At 42.3% G+C, this 21,413-nt stretch overlaps 1 protein-coding gene across 1 annotated transcript; it reads left to right on the top strand.

Moving 5' to 3' along the window:
• Positions 1 to 2,627: 2,627 nt before the first annotated feature.
• Positions 2,628 to 7,282, top strand: NHP2 (NHP2 ribonucleoprotein). The gene is made up of 4 exons (XM_072401057.1): positions 2,628 to 2,902; positions 4,911 to 4,980; positions 5,722 to 5,827; positions 6,920 to 7,282. Exons 1-4 carry the CDS (start codon positions 2,719 to 2,721, stop codon positions 7,043 to 7,045), a joined length of 486 nt encoding a protein of 161 aa, XP_072257158.1. The 5' UTR covers positions 2,628 to 2,718; the 3' UTR covers positions 7,046 to 7,282.
• Positions 7,283 to 21,413: the final 14,131 nt, after the last annotated feature.

The raw sequence follows: 21,413 nt of genomic DNA, 5'->3' as shown, positions 1-21,413 counted from the left end.
TGTATAAGAAGGAGTAATGTGTGTGCAGTTAGCATAGGATGCCAGGATTCCCTGTGCTTCCTGGCTTGCTTTGTGGTTGATACCACTGAAGGAAGCCAGTTCTGGCCGGGCGGGATGGCTTAAGACCCATATCAAAGAAGAAAATTGGGTGAAGATGGCAGAGCCCCCAAGCTGCAGTATGTACAGTTAAGTGCAATCACAAAGTTGTGATCAGGCAGGTAAGGTTATTATCCTTCCGCAATGACCCTTCTGCAATAAAGAACTATAGGCATAGGACTAAAAGGACTCCATTCAAATCACACCTATATATGAATGAAATAGTACATTCAATGTAACAATACATTGCTATACTGTATTACTCGGGGGAACTTGTAAATGTCATTTTACACAGGAGCTGCTGCAGTTAGAATTACACCTGCCATGTAAAAAAATGCAGGTTTAACTATTTATATACATGTTAGGAGGTATGTATTTCTGTGTTTTGGATGCATTTCTCCTTCCTAACATTTTTCTGTATTTTGTTTAACATTAAACACAAAGGTTTCTATCTATAAAGCAGTAAATCTGACAATCGCTAAAACATTCCCTGCTGGAGCATTTTCCAGTTCTATGTGTTTCAATGGCGGTAAATCTTTCCCCACCTGGAAACGGTTCAGTGAACTTCTGATTCTTTACTCTATAATTAGACCCCAAAGTAAAAAAATAAAAAAAAAAGTTTTATTTTATTTTGCTGTTAGGTATCCTATCAGATGTGGTACCATGGAAATAGGATTAGTTAGTGGCTCTGATACATTCAACTGGGATTGGCCAGTAGTTGTGGTACCCTCCAGTGAGTTTGGGCATCAAAGGATGAGGGTTCATGAACATTCACAGTACACACGACAAGTGTGAGTGCTATAAGCCTACTGAAATTACAAGCACCAGTTTTAGTCTCTATCTGTAAAACCTCTATACCTTACTACAGCTAGTTTCAGATGAGGTGTATGAACTCCTTGCAGATCCCAGCAGCTGGCACATTTCTATCTGTTCACAACCCCAACTGGTATGCTGGTTTTTAATGAACCAGCATTTAAACATGTGACACCAGGCACTGATGATACTGAACTGCTCACCATCACCCTATTCACTCCCTATGAACAGCAGTGGCTGAGATGCTTGTAGTGGCTTGAGTGCTGGCATGGTTCCCAGGTGTGACTAAAATGTAACCACACCACAAATTTACCACCGTCTAATCTCAGCTTTTTTAACACATACCGGTGTGCTCCTTGTTCCATCAATATCTTCCTCATAGTGATTTGTCCCACAAAAGAAGAGCAGCCATGACAAAGACAAAAGATAAAAAGGCTCCTTTTACTTTATTAGTAATCACTGTGCCAGAAAAAATAAGAGGGGTTTTGGCATAATGTATACAGGAGGCTAGTGTTAATTAAAGCAAACTTTAATACGTCATGCATTGCAATGTATTGGTCTTATATTAGATATATTAGACTATTTATACATTTCATTGGAAGCTCCTCTATATACGGTAGTAAATAAAAAGTCAGCATATGCTCCCCCTGTCTGCAGCAACCAGTACAGCAGTCCCTATATTGATCCTTCCATAGGAAACTAACAGTCCACACATACCCCCCAAATGTCCCTCTTCTACTTCCATGTGCCCTGTCACTTATTCTTTCTTATGGTCCCTCTTCCACTTCCATGTCCTCTGTCTCTTATTGTTTCCTATGGTCCCTCTTCTACTTCCATGTCCCCTGCCACTTATTGTTTCTTATGGTCCCTTTTCTACTTCCATGTCCCCTGTCTCCAATTGTTTCCTATGGTCCCTCTTCTACTTCCATGTCCCCTGTCTCCTATTGTTTCTTATGGTCCCTCTTCTACTTCCATGTCCCCTGTCTCCTATTGTTTCCTATGGTCCCTCTTCTACTTCCATGTCCCCTGTCTCTTATTGTTTCTTATGGTCCCTCATGCAAATTAGGTAAGCTATAATGTTGTCATCCTTTTTTTTTCTTCTTTACAGCCTTCAAGCAAAAGAATATTCGAAGAGGTGTAAAAGAGGTGCAGAAATTCCTCAATAAGGGAGAGAAAGGGTAAGTTATTCTGAAGTTACCATAAAACAAAAGCTCAAGTAGAAGTTCATTTGTAGTATGTGCCCCATAGTCTGATAGCAGATTTGATCTTCGTTACGCTGGACAGGGGACATGGAAGTAGAAGAGGGACCATAGGAAACAATAAGTGATAGGGGACATGGATGTAGAAGAGGGACCATAGGAAACAATAAGAGACAGGGTACATGGATGTAGAAGAGGGACATTTGGGGGTTATGTGTGGACTGTTAGTTTCCTATGGAAGGATCAATATAGGGACTGCTGTACTGGTTGCTGCAGACAGGGGGAGCAAGTGGACCTATGTTTTACACATATGCTGACTTTTTATTCACTATATAGAGGAGCTTCCAATGAAATGTATAAAATAGTCTAATATATCTAATATAAGACCAATACATTGCAATGCATGACGTAATAAAGTCTGCTTTAATTAACACTAGCCTCCTGTATACATTATGCCATAACCCCTCCCCACAGTCTCGCCCTATAGAGTACAGGCTCCTCCCACACACGACACTTCCGCCAGAAGCCGCGTGTATACCGGAAGTGGTAGCAAGGCGTGCAGGGAACACGTGTATCAGGCGGTGTGTGTGGTCGGCTCCCGGTTCTTACCATGACCAAGGTGAAGAAGGAGAAGCGGCGGGAGGCTGAAGAAGAGGATGCAAATGTGAGCCAGGATGCGATTGAGGAGGCCCCTGAGCGGTCCTATGAGGAGTTGGTGGCTGCTCTCAACCCCATAGCCCAGCCACTGGCGGGACGAAAACTTACCAAGAGACTGTACAAGTGTGTGAAGAAAGGTATGGACACGGGGTGGGCGCAATGATCACATAGCTGTCATGTTGTACTTTGTTAATACTGACTATTATTTGTAGGTATCTGTGTGTTAGTTGATAATAAGTGCACATAGGGGGGTATGCAGGGTGAGGCCTAGCTACGTAACTTTAAGCCGGATGTTCTCCACGGTTTTATCCAGGTACAATAAAAGTTTTAAAGAAGCCCATTTTTAAACTTGCAGGTTATTTCTTCTATTTATTCACTAGTATTGGATCTAGAAGTAGACTGTAGAAGTGGCCGCTGTCTGTGATGGCCCAGCTGCTTTGACCCTTTCTCTAACCTTTTATGCAATTGCTATGGGGGGAGGAATGAATATCATAACGTGTCACATGGTGGAAAGCAGTGGTCATCTCAAGCTTTGAGATGTCTATTTGAGAGGGTTTACAGGTACCTAACATGCCAAATACCTAATGGGAGAATTTGTTGATTGATTTGGCAAACAGGTTATGTTCAAAGTTGCAGCAAAATCTATATTCCTTGATATCTACCAAGCCCTGTACTCCCTTCTCTTTTTGCCATTTTTACAGAGGGATCACATATTGTGGATAATACAGTGCACATAGTAATTGTTAGATGTACATTGTTGGGTGAATTAGAAGGTTTTGTACCTGGTCAGGAGAGATAATCTGCACCAAAGTCATCACCCCAGAGGATCAGCACATGTCATTGTCCTGCTCTCTCTATGTGGGAGTTTGGATATTTCTCGTGTGCCATATCAAAATGGAAGGAAATTAGCAGTTCTGCTTCTGTGGTGCTAGATGCTGTCAGTCACCTTCCAACATGTTGGATACCAATGTAATCAGACTGGGGTCACTTGCAGAACCCCGTTGGTCATCGGTAATAATGCTTTGTATCTTGGTTTGATTAAATTCTAATAAGCTACAAAATTCTGAAAAAGAAAACATTTGCATAAGTCTGTGTATTTATTCTACTTAGCATGGCTCAGGATACCGCACAAACCTTAGCACCAGGGGTGCATATTTGTCACCCTTTCACATGTTTGTTACCTTTAAAGATTCACAAGATAGGGTGAACTTTGGGATATTCATGGGATGACTGCAGTTTTTTTTCATAGATCTAACCCCTGTACCCTGAACTAGCTGTGGGTTATGTTAGGGTTTCATAGTATTATACGCACTCTGGTTATCAATTTAGTAGATGATAAGCCTGCAGCTCATATTAGACGAATATCCCAATGTGTCATATTAACCGTGCTGCTATTAAATTACATTTCATTGCAAAACTACCAGCATAATTTTAGCTATATAATCCAACATAAATGATTGGGTCCAGTGGCCAGGTTCACCACTTAGCACTTTGATTTTACTTTTTATTACATCGCTGTGTGTACAGGTAGTACCCAGGTTACATACAAGATAGGGAATGTAGGTTTGTTCTTAAGTTGAATTTAAATGTAAGTCGAAACAAGTACATTATTTTTATAAATGCAATTAGGACAGATGTTTGTCTCAACATATTAGGCAGTGTGGTGCCAGTTACTGTAAAAAAAAAAAAATCCTCACTAAGATATCACCAACAAAAAAAGAAACATCTGAAGCAAGCTGTGCTTTGATAGTCAAAAAAAGAGCAACTGCAGAGTTTGTCCTGGTTATTAAAGAGTTACAAGATGTTACAGATCGGCTCTTAAGATCACCTACAGCACCAGCAGTGTTTAGCAAAAGATTTCTTCTGCAAGTCATGCAAACCGCCCCTTTTGCCTCTGTCCTGCACACAAGCGAGCAGGGAAGCCTGTTTGTTCGTATCTAGGAGGCATCCATATGTCAGATGTCTTTAACCCAGGGGAATACCTGTATTAGTATAAGTTTAGTTCTAATGACAAACACCTGAAATAGATATTTTAATGTTTGTAATTATTAGTATCGGAATGCAGAGTGGTAAATGGCAGTAAACTCAAGTCATGCAAATTAGGTAAGCTATAATGTTGTCATCCTTTTTTTTCTTTCTTTACAGCCGTCAAGCAAAAGAATATTCGAAGAGGTGTAAAAGAGGTGCAGAAATTCCTCAATAAGGGAGAGAAAGGGTAAGGTATTCTGAAGTTACCATAAAACAAAAGCTCAAGTAGAAGTTCATTTGTAGTATGTGCCCCATAGTCTGATAGCAGATTTGATCTTTGTTACGCTGTGCACACCAAGGCGACTGCATTTATAAAGGTTGGGTCACGGATTGGAGTTATTTGGGGTCATTCTCTTCAGGAGAGATGATCTGCACCAAAGTCATCATCCCAGAGGATCAGCACATGTCATTGTCCTCCTCTCTCTATGTGGGAGTTTGGATATTTCTCGTGTGCCATATCAATGTGGAAGGAAATTAGCAGTTCTGCTTCTGTAGTGCTAGATGCTGTCAGTCACCTTCCAACATGTTGGATACCAATGTAATCAGTCTGGGGTCACTTGCAGAACCCTGCTGCTCATCAGTAATAGTGCTTTGTATCTTGGTTTGATTAAATTCCAATAATCTACAAAATTCTGAAAGTAAAAAGAAAACATTTGCATAAGTCTGTGTATTTAGTCTACTTAGCATGGCTCGGGATACCGCATGTGCTGCTCTTTCATTTGGTAACAGACTTTCAGGTGGTAGTGTAGTTACTGTGTCCGCAGGTTACCATGAATTCTGGGTGAATGTTTGAAGCAGTGTATTCCCCACTGCTGTCCTTAGGAATTAAATGAAGATGCTAAAGACCACCAATCAAAACCTCGATAATTTTAACCTTTGGTGGGATTGCAGTTCATAATTTTGATTAATATATTGTATTGTATTTCAGAATAGTGGTGCTTGCTGGAGACACCCTTCCCATTGAAGTCTATTGCCATGTCCCTGTCATGTGTGAGGATCGCGGTATTCCGTATGCATACATCCCATCCAAATCTGTAAGTAACCAACTAAGATTATTTTGGAGAAACAGACATTAGCCTGAAATGTGTTCTGTGGCATGCCCTTTGAGTTAATGCTTAGGAAAACCTTCATATGATCTGCTCTGGGTGTTATTTTTGTGCTAAGCATTGACTATCACATTTGTCATCTTCAATTTTTTTTATAATTACTTGTAATTGTTCATAAAGTTCAATATATTGCCTTTCAAAATATTTGTCATTTTGTTCAGTGATTTTCATGAATCGGTTTCTATTTGTCTACTATAAACTGCCTTTATATTTCTCCCATTACATTAACCCTTGAATAATATGTACATAATCTATACATGACAATTAGAGTTTTCAAAAGGGGGTTTTAAAAGTTGACTAGTGCCTGTAAAACCAAAAGATCACATCTACTTAAGTGTAAGTGCTGCTGGAGACAATGAGGCATCTCAAGTCCCCCCTGATGTCCACACAAAGAGAACCTGTCGCTTCCTTAGTATACCAGCCCCATAACTTGCACTCAAAAACATTTTGGCCAAGATAGCTTCCGTGTTTCCATTCTGACAGGTTCCCCTTTTAACAAGAAACATATGGCTTTGTGCAAGAAAAATGGCTTTTTTTATTGCAATTACTGTATACATTTGCTTGATACTTATTAAAAGGACCCTGTCACCAAACCATCCATGTCATTGAAAATTTCCTATTAGTTAATTTAATGTATTTTATCTTATTTACTGGATCCTTATCCAGATTGGGGGGTTGTTGTCTTGAATGTAATGTTCACACGCCCCAACTGAATTAGTAAATCCTGTAAGTGACTGTCTTTAGTATTACTTTTTAATAATCCCAGGTCAGCTATGTAGTCTTTTATGGATTGGAAAAAGGCTTCAAGTAAGCATTTCATATCTTTGATTTTTCTATGCTGTATTTTTTTTTATTAACCCCGTCACTTTCCTGGGTTGAAAAGCTGTTATTTATGCATTTTTTGTTGGAAAAAAGTAATAAATGTACAATACAATCTTCAAATTTATTTTATGAAAACATGATTTTTAAGCAGAAGAATGGAAAAAGAGCCATTACCAACCATTTTTCTTCTTCTTACAGGACTTAGGCGCTGCAGCTGGCTCCAAGCGGCCTACTTGTGTTATACTAATCAAGCCAAACAGCGAATACGAAGACCTGTACAATGATTGTGTGCAAGACGTGCAAGCATTACCATTACCTTATTGAATGACCTTGATAGATTTATGGAAGGAACAGTGAAAAGAATTCAATTTCCAATGTTTTTCGTTTTTGTATTGTACAGTTTGAACTTTTGTTTCTGCCAGATGGAACATTTCAAGTGTTTTTATGTATACTTCAGTACTTGTTGTAAGTTGACTGGTTTGTGTAGTACAGATACTGCAATGGACGTGAACCTTTGACTGCAACAAATTAAACTGCCCACTATGTATGGGGCTAAACACATTTTTTCTTGTCTTCATATATTATGGGAAGAGCATGTGGGATCATTCCCAAAACATGTACAACACATGTATAGGTGAAAAGCTACCTTTTAAAATAAAACTGGATTTAGGTAAACATTTTGGTATAGGAATAGCTTACAAATATGTATTGTGCCTAAACACTAACATATAAAAGTGTACTTTTGTTTCTTTAGTTTTATAGTATGCAAAGGTGCGTAGACATTACAGTCCCTTAGGGGTAGATTTACAGTATTAAATGTAAGGCATTGTATAGCGTAGACTTATTTTACTACCGTGCTTCCTGAAGGCTTTGACAACAGGAATAAATGACTACTACCATACCGTTTCGAATGAGTTTTGTTCAGTTAATCAGTAGTGGGGTATGTTCAGCTGCAGGGGGACCACACAAAATGCTGCCACCCCTTTACCATCGATATAACTTTTGGGCTCATCTTTCAGTTCATTTGCTGACAAATTCACACAAGTTTCTGATTAAGTCACAAAAAAGATTTGTTTTGCAGCTGCTACCTTCTTGTCCCATTAATAGCAGTGATGATACTGCAACTAAGGGCTAATGCTGAAGTTAGAATCCAATGTGCTAAATGACAAAGCATATTTAAATTTAATTTATGCATTTCCTCCCACTATTTTTCCTGGCTTGCCATCAGAAATTAATGCCTAACCTATATACTGGTTTTAGGCAGTTGGTTGTGGCTACAATAGCCCTTTTATTGATTGCTATGTTTTAGAATCTGCATTGTGCAAGCTTTGTGTAATACTGAGGTTAAGCCTTTAAGGATAAAGAACTTCAAATCCACACTTTTTAGCAAGCTGCATAAAGATTTCATTGGTACCCCTAATAACCATTAATATTTGCTAGTGATTTTACCTACCAGAAAAAAACGCTAAACGTTGAGGCACGAAATCTTGAAGCCCTACATCTAACTATTGTCTGCTTAGTCTGAGTTTGTATTTGTCATTCTGCTGGTCATTTACGAGAACAAGATTACTCTTCACCACATTCATTTAATGAAAAGTTACCCAGTTTATTACTTTGGCATTAGGGTGGCTATACGTGACCTAATAGTAATGAGTGTATTTTGAGCATCCATGAAAACTGCACTCATCTAATATTAGATGTTCCCATTTATTTTTAAAATGTTGCTACATATGCCCTGATATGAAAGTGGATCTATATCCCTCTATAATGGGATCTGTTAATGTCAATTTTATGTTTTTATATTTTATATATGCACTGTCCACTAAAAGAACACATTCATGATTTTTTCTTGCACTGGTATTACGAGTTACCATACTGACACAATAAAGAAGCATCGTGTACTTTTACCACTATCGCAGTAACCATGTGTTTTTAGACATGACTGGAGGACACGCAGAGAACTGCAGTCAGTTCCCCACCAACAAATTACACCACACCAGATTTTGCTTAAATGGCCCATAGGCCTTTTATTACATTAATAACTTAACCAATTAAATACAATAAATAACATCAAATTAACATTAAATCAATAACGTAATCAAAATTAGACAACATTTAACTAACATTTTAATAACACTTTCCCACACCTTAAAATTTTCTCTCATTACCATCTGGTTACTAGTGCTTGACGTTCCCCTTTTCTATTACATCCTTTTGGGATCTGCGCCACCAAGATATGTAATACTCTCAGCCGCCTCTTGCCAAGCTCGGGAACGATATTGCTACCAAACGCAGTCCCACCACAATACCATGACCTTAACCCCCCCCCTAGCGTTCTAATTCTGTCAGTTTTTTGATGCAAAAAGTGATCCTATTTTTTTTGCATAGAAATTTTTGTTTATATTGTGAGCCTGTAATTCTTAGGGTTAACTCCCGGGTATGATAATTATATTTATATATTATATTACAATCATAAATTATAATATACATAATTATAAATAATAATTTTAAAAAATAATGAAATAAACAATGTAATCTTAAAATAAAATAAATTAAAAATGTACTTTTATTTTTATTTCATGTTGTGTGGTGTTTTTGTACTGTAAAAACCATTTAAAAGCAGATTACATTGTAATCTGCTTTTAAATTTCCCTCCCAGACACAACCCCCAATGCATCACCAATCACATCACTGGAAGATGACTCATCTTCCAGGGTGATGTGAGGGGGGATTTCCCTGCCCTGCTCACAGAGACAGAGATGCTGCTGCCCGCATCTCCAGAGAGATGCAAAGCACAATGCAGGATTTCTGGTGACCACCCCCGGAATTTGCTATTGCTGCCGGCATCTGCAGTCCGCCTTGCCACACTCCCCGACGGACCGGCGCCCGGGCATCACACCAGGACCATCGGAACGCCACTGGAGCGTGGGGCAAAGGTAAGGGGGGCTCTTAAAATTACCCCGAGTGTGACTCGGGATTACCGCTTTTGCAAGTAAAAGCCACCCGAGTCACACTCGGGATTACCCAAGGGGTTAAAACACACCTTTTTTTTGGCGATTCCACACCAAAGGCAGAATCTCCCACCCTCATTTAACACTACCCAAACCAACATCCTTCAAGGACCTCACCGCAGCACACCCACTGAACCCATTACACAGTGGGGTGGAGGGTGGGAAAACTTTTTCCTCTCTAACAAACTCTTCCCACACTTACCAAAACTCTCCTTCACTAAAATTGATCCCTCCTTCTCATATCCCTGTCCTTTTAACCCCTTTACTCTCCACCTACCTCACCTTCACATCCCCTTTCCTTGTGCTAACTTCCCAGTCTTTTTCTATTAACCCTCTCGCTGCCTGCTTCCTGTCTCCCTCAGTCATGCAGGCCTTCCACTACCTTTCCAAAGTCATTATGCTCCAGGCCTGTCTGTAGTAGCTAAATCAGGTTTACGCATATTAATAGCCCAGAGATGCAAAAGAGTATGAGCAACCTATCAAATATCAATAAATATCAATATTTAAATATATAAATATCAAATATAAAAAAAATGGCAAGGAAAGAGTTAGCTCTCATGCCAGGGCAGTCTGCCCTTCTGCTAGTGTCTCTTCACATGTTCAGTAACATGTAGTCAACATCAATGTGGTTGACTACTAATAAATTAACATTTGATCCTGAAAACAAATCCACAAAATGTGTCCTAGATTTAAGGCGTTAGAACAGCTGGGAAGAACTACTAATCTACCGTAGATGTTCTCTGTAAAAGCTCCCAGCCTGTTGTTTAATTGATAGTTGGTACATTTCCTTGGTGGGTGATGGTTGCACTACAATGTAATTTGCAATAATCCTTTAACAGCTGAATGCTAAATTTATACTGTCAGCTGCAGGCAGAGATACTTTATAATGAGAAGAAAGATCAAATGCACTGTCATCAGTCCCAGTTTTCCTGTTCTATCTGTAGGATGAGATATACACGGTTTGTTGTAAACCTACTTGGATGTCTGGGGTTGTTTTTCTAGTTCACTTATGTGGATCCTACAAGACTGGCATTCAAGATGTCAAGTCTAGTGTGTTCTTCCCTGCCCAGAATTTTTATATATGCAACTTTTGGTTTTGCTGAACATATATTCAGAAATAATTGCACAGGCTTTATTAAAGGCATGAATAAAGCATGCCACCAGTAATAATAGGCTCCATTTACAAATTGTAAAGCTGCGTACACACGGCAAATTTTTCTCGCCCGATAATCGGTATCGGCCAATTATCGGGCGAAAATCTGCCGTGCAGTCTTTTCTCGTTGGAAAGGATCGTGAAAGATCCTTTCCAACGAGAAAAATTGCAGGTGTGTACGCAGCTTAAGAATATTTTTACAAAGCTGGGCTGATTTGCTTAGAGTTGAGAATATTTACATATTATAAGTTGTGAATATTCATTCACTTTACCTAGCTGCAAATGAACAAATATATTATTTCCATCAAACCTGTAATTGTAAACTGTAACTCTCCCCTTTTTTGGGGGTGTTTTGTGTTTTTCCAATTAAATATTGTCAGAAATCGTGTGTAGTGCTGCAGTTTCCTAAATACTTCAAGTTTTAATCAGCTACACCATAGTATGTTCTAGCTATGTCAAAACAAAAGATATTCAGAGTCTTGTATAATTCTTTGTATAAATCAGAGTTTATTTAATTCTCAGATACATAATAAAACTGATCCATGCCTGCCTGCTGTAGCAAGAAATCCTTGCCTTTGGTATAAAAGCAGTGGTGTCTCTGCATAGATTCATCACTGCCATAGCGGATTTAGACCCATAGTTCTATAATTAGAAAAGCTGATTGGAAAGTTTCAGCTCCTCCTCACAGGAAATGTGTTGGAAAAAGAGATCTCTGATACCACAAAGAAAGCAACAGTCCATTTTCTGGACAATCAACCAAACTGGCAGTAGCCAGGCTTTTCTATACTGTGGCTTCTTCCTAAAACATGCTGAACAACTTTTCACACTTTTCTTTAACAAATTTTTGCACTTTATATTTTTGTTATAATGAGTAATTTACATTTAAAGTGATGGAGACTCTACAACCTTCTTTATTAGAACATTGGGGATTATAATTACCTAGACCAGTGATTGTCAACCACTGTGCCACGGCACACTAGTGTTCTTTGAGAGATCCTCACGTGTACTGTGGAAAATTATCCAATTACTATAGTCGAGTGTCTGTGCTGTATTGACTGGAGTTGGTCGAATAGGTCGCTATTCGCTTCGACCGCTACTCTGCCGAATAATGCATATCTATTCGGGTGGTCGAATGCCGAATTCGAACTCCATTAAAGTCAATGGGGGAAAATTCGGGTTATTCGGGTCAGTGGAGAGCTTCTACAGCCTATAAATACATTTAAAAAGACATGTCAAGACTCTCCCATCTCTGCACAACACTGTACAAGTTAAAATAAAATAAGGAAGTCTTATTTCTGTTGCTGGCACGGCCATTTTATGGGGCGGCCAAGGGAACATACTGGATTTTACTCGGTCTCCGAGTACAGCCAGAGAGGGACATGAGGGGGCTCCTCTGGTCCAAAAATTAGCCACCAGGTTTCACTACTCCATTACAAGTCATACACAGGCTTCAGAGTACAGGCAGAGCAGCAGTAGGAGGAGGCGTTGGGCCCTGAGAAGGAGCAAGCTGTCTGCCCAGTTCCCAGCTCTGGATGCCAGTTACTAATGCGGTCCTCGCTCCGTCTCAGAGCCTCTTCCTATACTTCCGATGAGCCAGCTGATTTGGGGCGAACATCCAACTGGGCTGAAAGGTGCTCTGGAGCTGGTGGTCGTGGTGGCGGTCGCGGTTGTTGAGGCATAGCTGTGGTGACAGGCAGCTTCCGACAATGAATGACTATGACTTGCCTCACTGGTACGTGAAGAATGCAGAGTGATATTTTGCAGGCTGTCAAGCAAAGCAGTATCAGTTTGTTTTTAGCTGCAGACCAAGAACAAGAAGCGCTGCTGTTGGTGCTGGGCATCCATTATTACAACACCATGAACTAGAGGTAGTGGAGTACATGACCCAGCCTGGTTCAAGTGATTGTACCCCCTCTTCATTCCAGTCCTAGACACAGGCCTTACAGGTTTCCCAAACAGTCTATGATACACCTGTTCCTCCTAGTTCTTCATCAGTAAAGTCTCGGGTATAGCAGTATGTAGAGGAGTCTCACCGAGGTGTTGGAGAGGCGGAGCTACAAGCATTCCCTCAAGATGCTCAGTTGTTTCACCCATCTGATCAAGAGAGTCAGTTCACAGGCTTTCCTCCCACTTACTTTTCACCAGAACACTCTGAGCCAGACCAATCAATTCAAAGTGGCTTCAAAAGGCCGCTGGTTCTTTCGGCACATACAGGGAAACTGTCTCTTCTGCTGATGATGATGTCCTTGATCGTCATGGGGCGAGCAAGGAGATCATAATAGGCAGGAAGAAAAGGAGGAGGAGATTGTAGAGCGCCCTAAAAGGGGGAGAGGGGAAAAGAGGGTAAAAGCTGCCCACACTCTGCATTCTTCACATACCAGTGAGGCAAGTCATAGTCTTCCATCGTCGGAAGCTGCCTGTCACTACAGATATGCCTCATCAACCGCGGACCGCCACCACGACCACCAGCTCCAGAGCACCTTTCGGCCCAGTTGGATGTTCGCCCGTGTGGGCATTTTTTAATGTCCATAGTGGTGATGATGACAACACTGGTCATCTGCAAACTGTGTGCTCAACACTTGAAATGAGGCAAAAACCATAACAAACTTGGAACAAGTTGCATGAGCACCCATTTAAAAAGCCACCACCCGGTAACCTGGTGGGAACACCTGGTGAAAGAACAGAGCTCTGTGCAACCACCTCCGCCCAAGAAGCAAGCTCCAACTGCTCCATCCTCCTCCGCTGCCTTTCCTCCTTGTGCCACCAAAGTTACCCGTGCTGCTGCCAGGAATTTGAGTGTGGCATGTATGCGATCATTACCTTTTTCAGGCTGCACTAGTGTTGAGCAGCAGCTCCAACGCAGATTGGCTGCTGTCTGTGGTGTTGCTAGCAGTCAGGACCAGGCATCATTGCCATCCCCCACAACTTCTACCCCATCATCCAATGTTTCTGTGGTTAGCATTAGCAGCATCCAACTTTCCATCCCCCAGATGCTGGAGCGCAAGAGGAAATATGTGATTGAGTCGGATCACCTGGAGCAACCTATTAACCCCATAACAGAAGAGGAACTCGCAAAAACTATTGCCCAATTGCCTTCCTCTAAAGCTCCTGGCCCGGACGGTTTGCCCTACTTATACTACAAAACGTTCCTATCAGAGCTCTCCCCACATCTCCTGAATCTTTTTAATGATTTTTTGAAAGGCAAGCCGATCCCCCCCTCTATGCTGGCTTCTCATATAACAGTGATACTGAAACCGGGCAAGGACCCATTGGACTGCTCGAGCTATAGACCAATAGCCCTTCTAAACTTTGACTTAAAAATTTTTACAAAAATTTTGGTCTCTAGGTTGTCCAGGTTTCTTCCCTCTCTCATCCATGGGGATCAAACGGGCTTTATTCTGTACAGACATGCGGGCGACAATACTATACGAGGCTTTATAGGTCCCTTTGTTAAGGCGATTGAATCTTTGTATACGGCCCCGTCGGCCTCAGTCAAACTGCCCCATGCTTCCTCAGCCATGTTTTCTATTAAGAATGGGACAAGGCAGGGGTGCCCTTTGTCGCCCCTGCTCTTCGCCTTGTGTATAGAGCCCTTGGCAGCCTGCATCCACTCCAATCCTAGTATACATGGGGTGCCCGTGAAAGGGAAAACGTACAAGCTTTCTATGTACACAGACGACATTCTCCTGACTCTCTCCCAACCGGTTACCTCTCTCCCTAATTTATGGAGAGAACTGCAAGAATATGGTGCAGTCTCAGGATTTAAAATTAATTTCTCTAAAACAGAGGCACTACCCCTCCACATCCCCTCATTGGAACTGCAGGCCCTGCGGGACTCTTTTTCCTTTACCTGGCAGGAGCGCTCCCTCCGCTACCTGGGAACCCAAATCACTTCCACATACTCCCAATTGTACTCCCATAATTTCCCCCCGTTATTCAGAGAGATGAACAACTTTCTATGTAAATGGAAAGGTCACCCCTTGTCGCTGCTGGGTAGGATAGCCTCAGTAAAGATGATGCTCCTCCCCAAAATATTGTATTTATTTGAGACACTACCAGTTAGAGTTCCGCTTCAAGTACTAAAAAGACTCCAAACTGACTTCATGCGCTTTATTTGGGCTTATAAAAGGTTATTGCAAGGTAATATGGGGTTCAGCAAGGGAGAGATAGGTGATGGGGTGCCCTCCTACCACTGCATCACATCACCTGTTTCACAGAACCCATACCACGGCACCCCATTGACTGTTTCAACCTTGCTGAACCCCATACCACCACCCTGCAAAAAAAAACAGTGCACACGATCACTTGTCCCACACTGCAATTACTGCAGATAGTTATGGGGTTAGACAAGGGTGAGATGGGTGATGAGGTGCACTGGTATTATTGCAGGGGACATAGTAGGATGGGGAAAAAGTGAAGACAGAAGTTTTATATATTGGTGTTACCACAGGGAAATATGGGGTTCAGCAAAGGAGAGATAGGTGATGGGGTGCACTGTAATTATTGCACGGTGGAACAGGGCTCAGCAAGGGTGGGACAAGTGATGGGGTGCACTGGTCTTATTGCAGGGTGGAAAAGGGTTCAGCAAGGCTTAAACAGATGATAGGATGCACTGGTATTATTGCGGGGTGGTATGTGGTTCAGTATGTGTTACCCCACAACAATAAGAGTGCACTCCATCATTAGTCTTACCCCCTTCTGTACCCCCAGATAACACCACAACAATAGGAGAGCACCCCACCACCTTTCTCTTTCTTGCTGAACCCCATTTTTAGCCTACAATAACACCAGTATATAAAAAAAGGGGATATAGTAGGATGGGGAAAAGTGTTTCCCATCACACATGTTTTTTTTATACTAGTGTTATTGCAGGGAGAAAATGGGGATTAGTAAGGGAGAGATAGGTGATGGGTATAACTATGTATTATTTCATGGTGATATGGGTGATTAGGAAGGGTGGGACAGGTGATAGGGTGCACTGATATAATTGCAGGGTGGTATGTGGCTCAGAAAGAATCACCTCACAACAATAGAAGTGCACCTCATAATCTGCCTCACCCCCTCCTGTACCCCATATCACACCAGTCATCACTTTTCCTCATCCTTTCATATCCCCTGCAAAAATACCAGTTTGCAGTGGATTTTCATGCAAAACAATGTAATGCTTTTTGCATGAAAATACGAACAGAATTAGAACGCTAGGGGGGGTTAAATAAAGATTCTCTGTTTACACTCCGGCCACTAGATAGTGTGTGCATGTAGAGTGTAAGTGTATGAATTTGTAACACAGCCATCCACTGCTGCCTATCAGTATTATATAAAAGATTATTTCAAATTGAACTTTGTGAAAGGTAGTTAAAAAAATTTGGAGGCCCCACCCTAATGCTCCCTGCTATGTAAGTGGTCCCTAATTTGAATTTTCAATTTTGGGCTCCTGGGTGCACTTTCTTATGAAACAGCAACCCAAATGTTCAATCCTCTCAATTTTTTAAACCCGTGATCCCCATATCTTGAAATTATTTAAAGAAATTTTGGTTACTGGGTACTTGGGTACTGCCCCTATCTGCTATCACATGCACAATGCTCTTAAAGCATCACAACATTTTAACATTATATAAAGATTGACATTCCTCTTTTTTTATAATGGAAAAATGTATTTTTTTTGTTTATTTTTCTGGGGGGAGGACCCCTCCCCTTCCTTACTTACTGCCATGGTGGTAAAGACTGCAAGGTCTGCAGGGTGTTATCTAGATATAGCGCTAGGAGGTGACATCTGAAGTTAGGCTGAATTCACATTGGCAGTAAGGTTGCATTTGCTGCGTTTACCTCTCACTTTACCATACCAATGCCAAAACAAATACCAATGAACCCCATCACCTGCCTTATCCTTGCTTAACCACATACCACCCCGAAGTAATACGAGTGCACCCCATCACCTGTCAGACCTTTGCCTAACCTAACCCCATACCCACCTGCAAAAATAGCAGTGCAAGACGAGTAATGGGGTGCACTGATATTATTGCAGGGTGTTAAGGGGTTCAACGGGAGTGAGCTAACTGATAGGGTGTACTGGTATTATTGCATGGTGGTATGGGTTCAAGAAGCGTGAGACAGGTGATGGGATGCACTGGCATTTTTGCAGGGTGGTATATGGTTCAGCAGAGGTGATAGGGTACACTAGTATTAATGTAGGGTGGTATGGGGTTCAGCAAGGGTGAGGCAGGTGATTGGGTGCATTGGTAATATTGCAGGGTGGTATGGGGTTCAGCAATAATGAGACGGATGATCACCTCACAACAATAGAAGGGCACTCTTTCATATGTCTCTAGCTTTGTGAAACCCATTTTACCCTGAAATAACAGCAGAATACAAAACACCTGTCTTCTCTTTTTCCCATCCTTCTATATCCCCTGCAATAATTCCAGTTCACCCCATTACTTTTCTCACCCTTGCTGAACCACATACCACCCCGCAATAATACCAATGCACCCCGTCACATGCCTCACTCTTTCTGAACCCCATCCCACCCTGCAATAATACCAGTGCACCCCTTCTCCTGTCTCACCCATGCTGAACTTCATACCACCCTGCAAAAATACCAGTACACCACACCACCTATCTCATCCTTGCTGATTCCCATACCACCCTAAAAAAAATACCAGTGCACCCCATCACCTGTCTCACCTTAGTCTAACCCGATAGCCATCTGCAGTAAAAGTAGTGGGAGACGAGTGATGGTGTGCATTGGTTTTATTGCAGGGTGGTATGGGGTTCAGCAAGGTTAAGACAGTTATTGAGGTGTTGTGCTATTTTTGCATGGTGGTATGGGTTCAAGAAGTGTGAGACAGGTGATTGGGTGCACTGGTAATATTGCAGGCTTTAAAGTAGGATGAGGAAAAGGGAAAAAAGGTGTTTTGTATATTGCTGTTATTGAAGGGAAATATGGGGATCAGCAAGGGAGAGATAGGTGATGGGGTGCACTGGTATTATTGCAGGGTAGTATGTGGTTCAGCAGGGGTGTGTTATCCCACAATAATAGGAGAGCACCCCATCACCTATCTCTCCCTTTGCTAAACCCCATTTTAGCCTGCAATAACACCAGTCATCCACTGCAAAAAAAACAGTTCACCCCATTATCTGTCTAACCCTTGTTAAACCCCATACTCCCCTGCAATAATACCAGTGCACCCCATCACTCGTCCCACACTTCATGAACCCTAGGCCACTCTGCAATAGTACTAGTGCAGCCAATCACCTGACTCCCCCTTGTTGAACCCTTTACCACCCTGTGATAAAAATAAATATTATTTGCCATTTCTGCAGATGGGTACTGGGTTAGTCAAGGGTGAGGAAGGTGATAGGGTGCACTGGTATTATTGCAGGTTTGAAGGGGGTTCAGGAAGAGTGAGACAAATAATGGGGTGAACTGATATCAATGCAGGGAATATAGAAGTATGGGCAAAAGTGAAGACAGGTGTTTTGTATGCTAGTGTTATTGCAGGGATATATAGGGTTTTGCAAGGCAGAGATTGGTGATTAGTATTACTGGTATTAATGCAGGATGTTATGGATGTTCAGGAAGAGTGAGACAAGTGATGGGGTGCGGTGGTATTTTTGCAGGGCGGTTTGTGGTTAAGTAAGCGCGTGTCACCTCACAACAATAGGAGTGCACCCCATTATCTGTCTCATCCCCTCGTGTACCCCCAAATAAACTCCCAACAACAGAAGGGCAGCACATCATATACCTTTAGCTTTCTGAACTCCATATTACTCTGCAATAACACCAGAATACAAAACACCTGACTTCACTATTCCCTATCCTTCTAGATCCCCTGCAATAACTCCAGTTAACACCGTTACGTCTTTCACTCTTGCTGAACCCTATACCACCCTGCAGTAGTACCAGTGCACCCCAGCACCTGTCTCAATGTTGCTGAACCCCATACCACCCTGCAATAATACCAGTGCACCCCATCCCCCGTCTCACCCTTCCTGAACCCCATACCACCCTGCAATAATACCAGTGCACCCCATCACCTGATTCAGCCTTGCCGAAACACATACTCCTCTGCAATATTACCAGTGAACCTTCACCCTTTCTGAACCACATACCACCCTGCAAAAATACAAGAGCAGCCAGTCACCTGTCTCAATCTTGCTGAACCCTATACTACCCTGCAATAATACCAATCCATCCTGTCACATGCCTCACCCTTGCTGAACCCCATACTACTCTGCAATAATATCAGCGCACCCTACCACCTGACACCTTTGCTGAAGCACATACCACCCTGCAAAAATACCAGTGCACCCCATCACTTGTCTCACATTTCCTGAATCCCATACCACCCTGAAAAAATACCAGTGCACCTAATCATCTGTCCCACCCTTGCTGAACCCCATACCAAACTGCATTAATACCAATGCACCCCATCACCTGGCTCACCCTTGCTGAACCCCTAAACACCATGCAATAATAGCATTGCACCCTATCACCTGTCTCACCCATGCTGAACCTCTTAGCACCCTGAAAAAATACCAGTGCACCCCATCAGCTGTCTCACAGTTCTTAAACCCATACCACCCTGCAAAAATACCCAGGCACCCCATAACCTGTCCCAAGCTTGCTTAACACCCATACAACCCTGAAGTAATACCAGTGCACCTATCACCTGTCTCACCCTTGCTGAACCCCATACCCCCCCCCTTAAGTAATACCAGTGCACCTATCACCTGTCTCACCCTTGCTGAACCACATACCACCCTGCCACAATATTTATTTCTATTTGCTATTACTGGAGGTGGGTATGGGGTTAGGCCAGGGTGAGACAGGTTATGGGGTCCACTGGTGTTATTGAAGACAGGTGATGGGGTGCACTGGTATTATTGCAGGGTGGCATGGGGTTCAGGAAGAGTGAGACAAGTAATTGGATGAACTGGTATTATTGCAGGGGAAATGGAAGGATAGGGAAAAGTGAAGACAGGTGTTGTATACGCCTGTAACTGCAGGGAAATATGGGGATCAGCAAGGGAGAGATAGGTGATGGGTATAACTAGTAATATTTAATGAAGATATGGGTGATTAGAAGGGGGAGATAGGTGATGGGTGCACTGGTATTTTTGCAGGGTGGTATGGGGTCCGGCAAGGGTGAGACGTGATGGGGTGCACTGGTAATATTGCAGGGTGGTATGTGGTTCAGCAAGAGTGGGTTACCCTACAAAAATAGAAGTGCTGCTCATAATCTGCCTTACCCCCTCCTGTACCCCATATCACATCACAACAATAGAAGGGCACCCCATCATCCATCTCCTGCTTTCTAAACACTATATTACACTGCAAACACCGGAATACAAAACACCTGTCATCAATTTTCCCCATTCTTCCATTACTTATCTCCCTCTTGCTGAACCCCATACCACCCTGCCTTAATACCAGTGCACCCCATCATTTGTTTCACACTTCCTGAACCCCATGCACCCTGCATCACCTATTTCATTTTTACTAAACCCCATACCACCCTGCAAAAGTACTAGTGTACCCCATCATTAGTCTCAAACTTCTTCAACTTTAAACCACCCTGCAAAAATACCAGGGGACCCAATCACCTGTCTCACCCTTGCTGAACCCCATACCACCCTGCAATAATACCAGTGTACCCCATCACTTGTCTCACCCTTGCTGTACCCCATACCACCCTGCAATAATACCAATGCAACTTATCACCTACCTTATCCTTGCTGAACCTCATGCTACCCTACAATAATACCAGTGTACCCGATCACCTGACTTACTCTTGCCTAACCCCATGTACCACCCTGCAAAAATGCCAGTGAACCCTATCACTTGTTTCACCCTTGCTGAACCCAATACCACCCTGCAATAATACCAGTGCACCTGTCTCACACTTCTTGAACCCATACTACCCTGGAAAAATTCCACGGGACCCCATTAACTGTCTCAACCTTGCTGAAACCTATACCACCCTGCAATAAAACCAGTGCACACCATCACTCTTCTCACACTACTATTACTGCAGATGGGTATGGGGTTAGACAAGGGTGGGACAGGTGATGGAGTGCACTGGTGTTATTTCAGGGGATATAGTAGGATGGGGAAAAGTGAAGACAGGTGTTTTGTATATTGGTGTTACTGCAGGGAAATATGGGGGATCAGCAAGGGAGAGATAGGTGATGGGGTGCACTGGTAATATTGCAGGGTACTATGGGGTTCAGGAAGGGTGAAACAGGTGATGGGGTGCACTGGTATTATTACAGGATGGTATGTGGTACTGCAAGGGTGTGTTACCCTACAACAATAGGAGTGCACACATCTGTCGTACCCCCTCCAGTACCCCCAGATCACATCACAACAATAGGAGAACCCACCATCACCTCTCTCTCCCTTGCTGAACCCAATTTTAGCCTGCAATAACACCAGTGTAAAAAAACAAAACATCACTTTTCCCCATCCTTCCATATCCCCTGCAAATATACCAGTTCACCCCATTATCTGTCCAACCCTTGCTGA

Source organism: Pyxicephalus adspersus, chromosome 2 (assembly GCF_032062135.1).
Source record: "Pyxicephalus adspersus chromosome 2, UCB_Pads_2.0, whole genome shotgun sequence".
NCBI classification, from domain to species: domain Eukaryota; kingdom Metazoa; phylum Chordata; class Amphibia; order Anura; family Pyxicephalidae; genus Pyxicephalus; species Pyxicephalus adspersus.
This window is presented reverse-complemented; position numbering and strand designations above follow the sequence as displayed.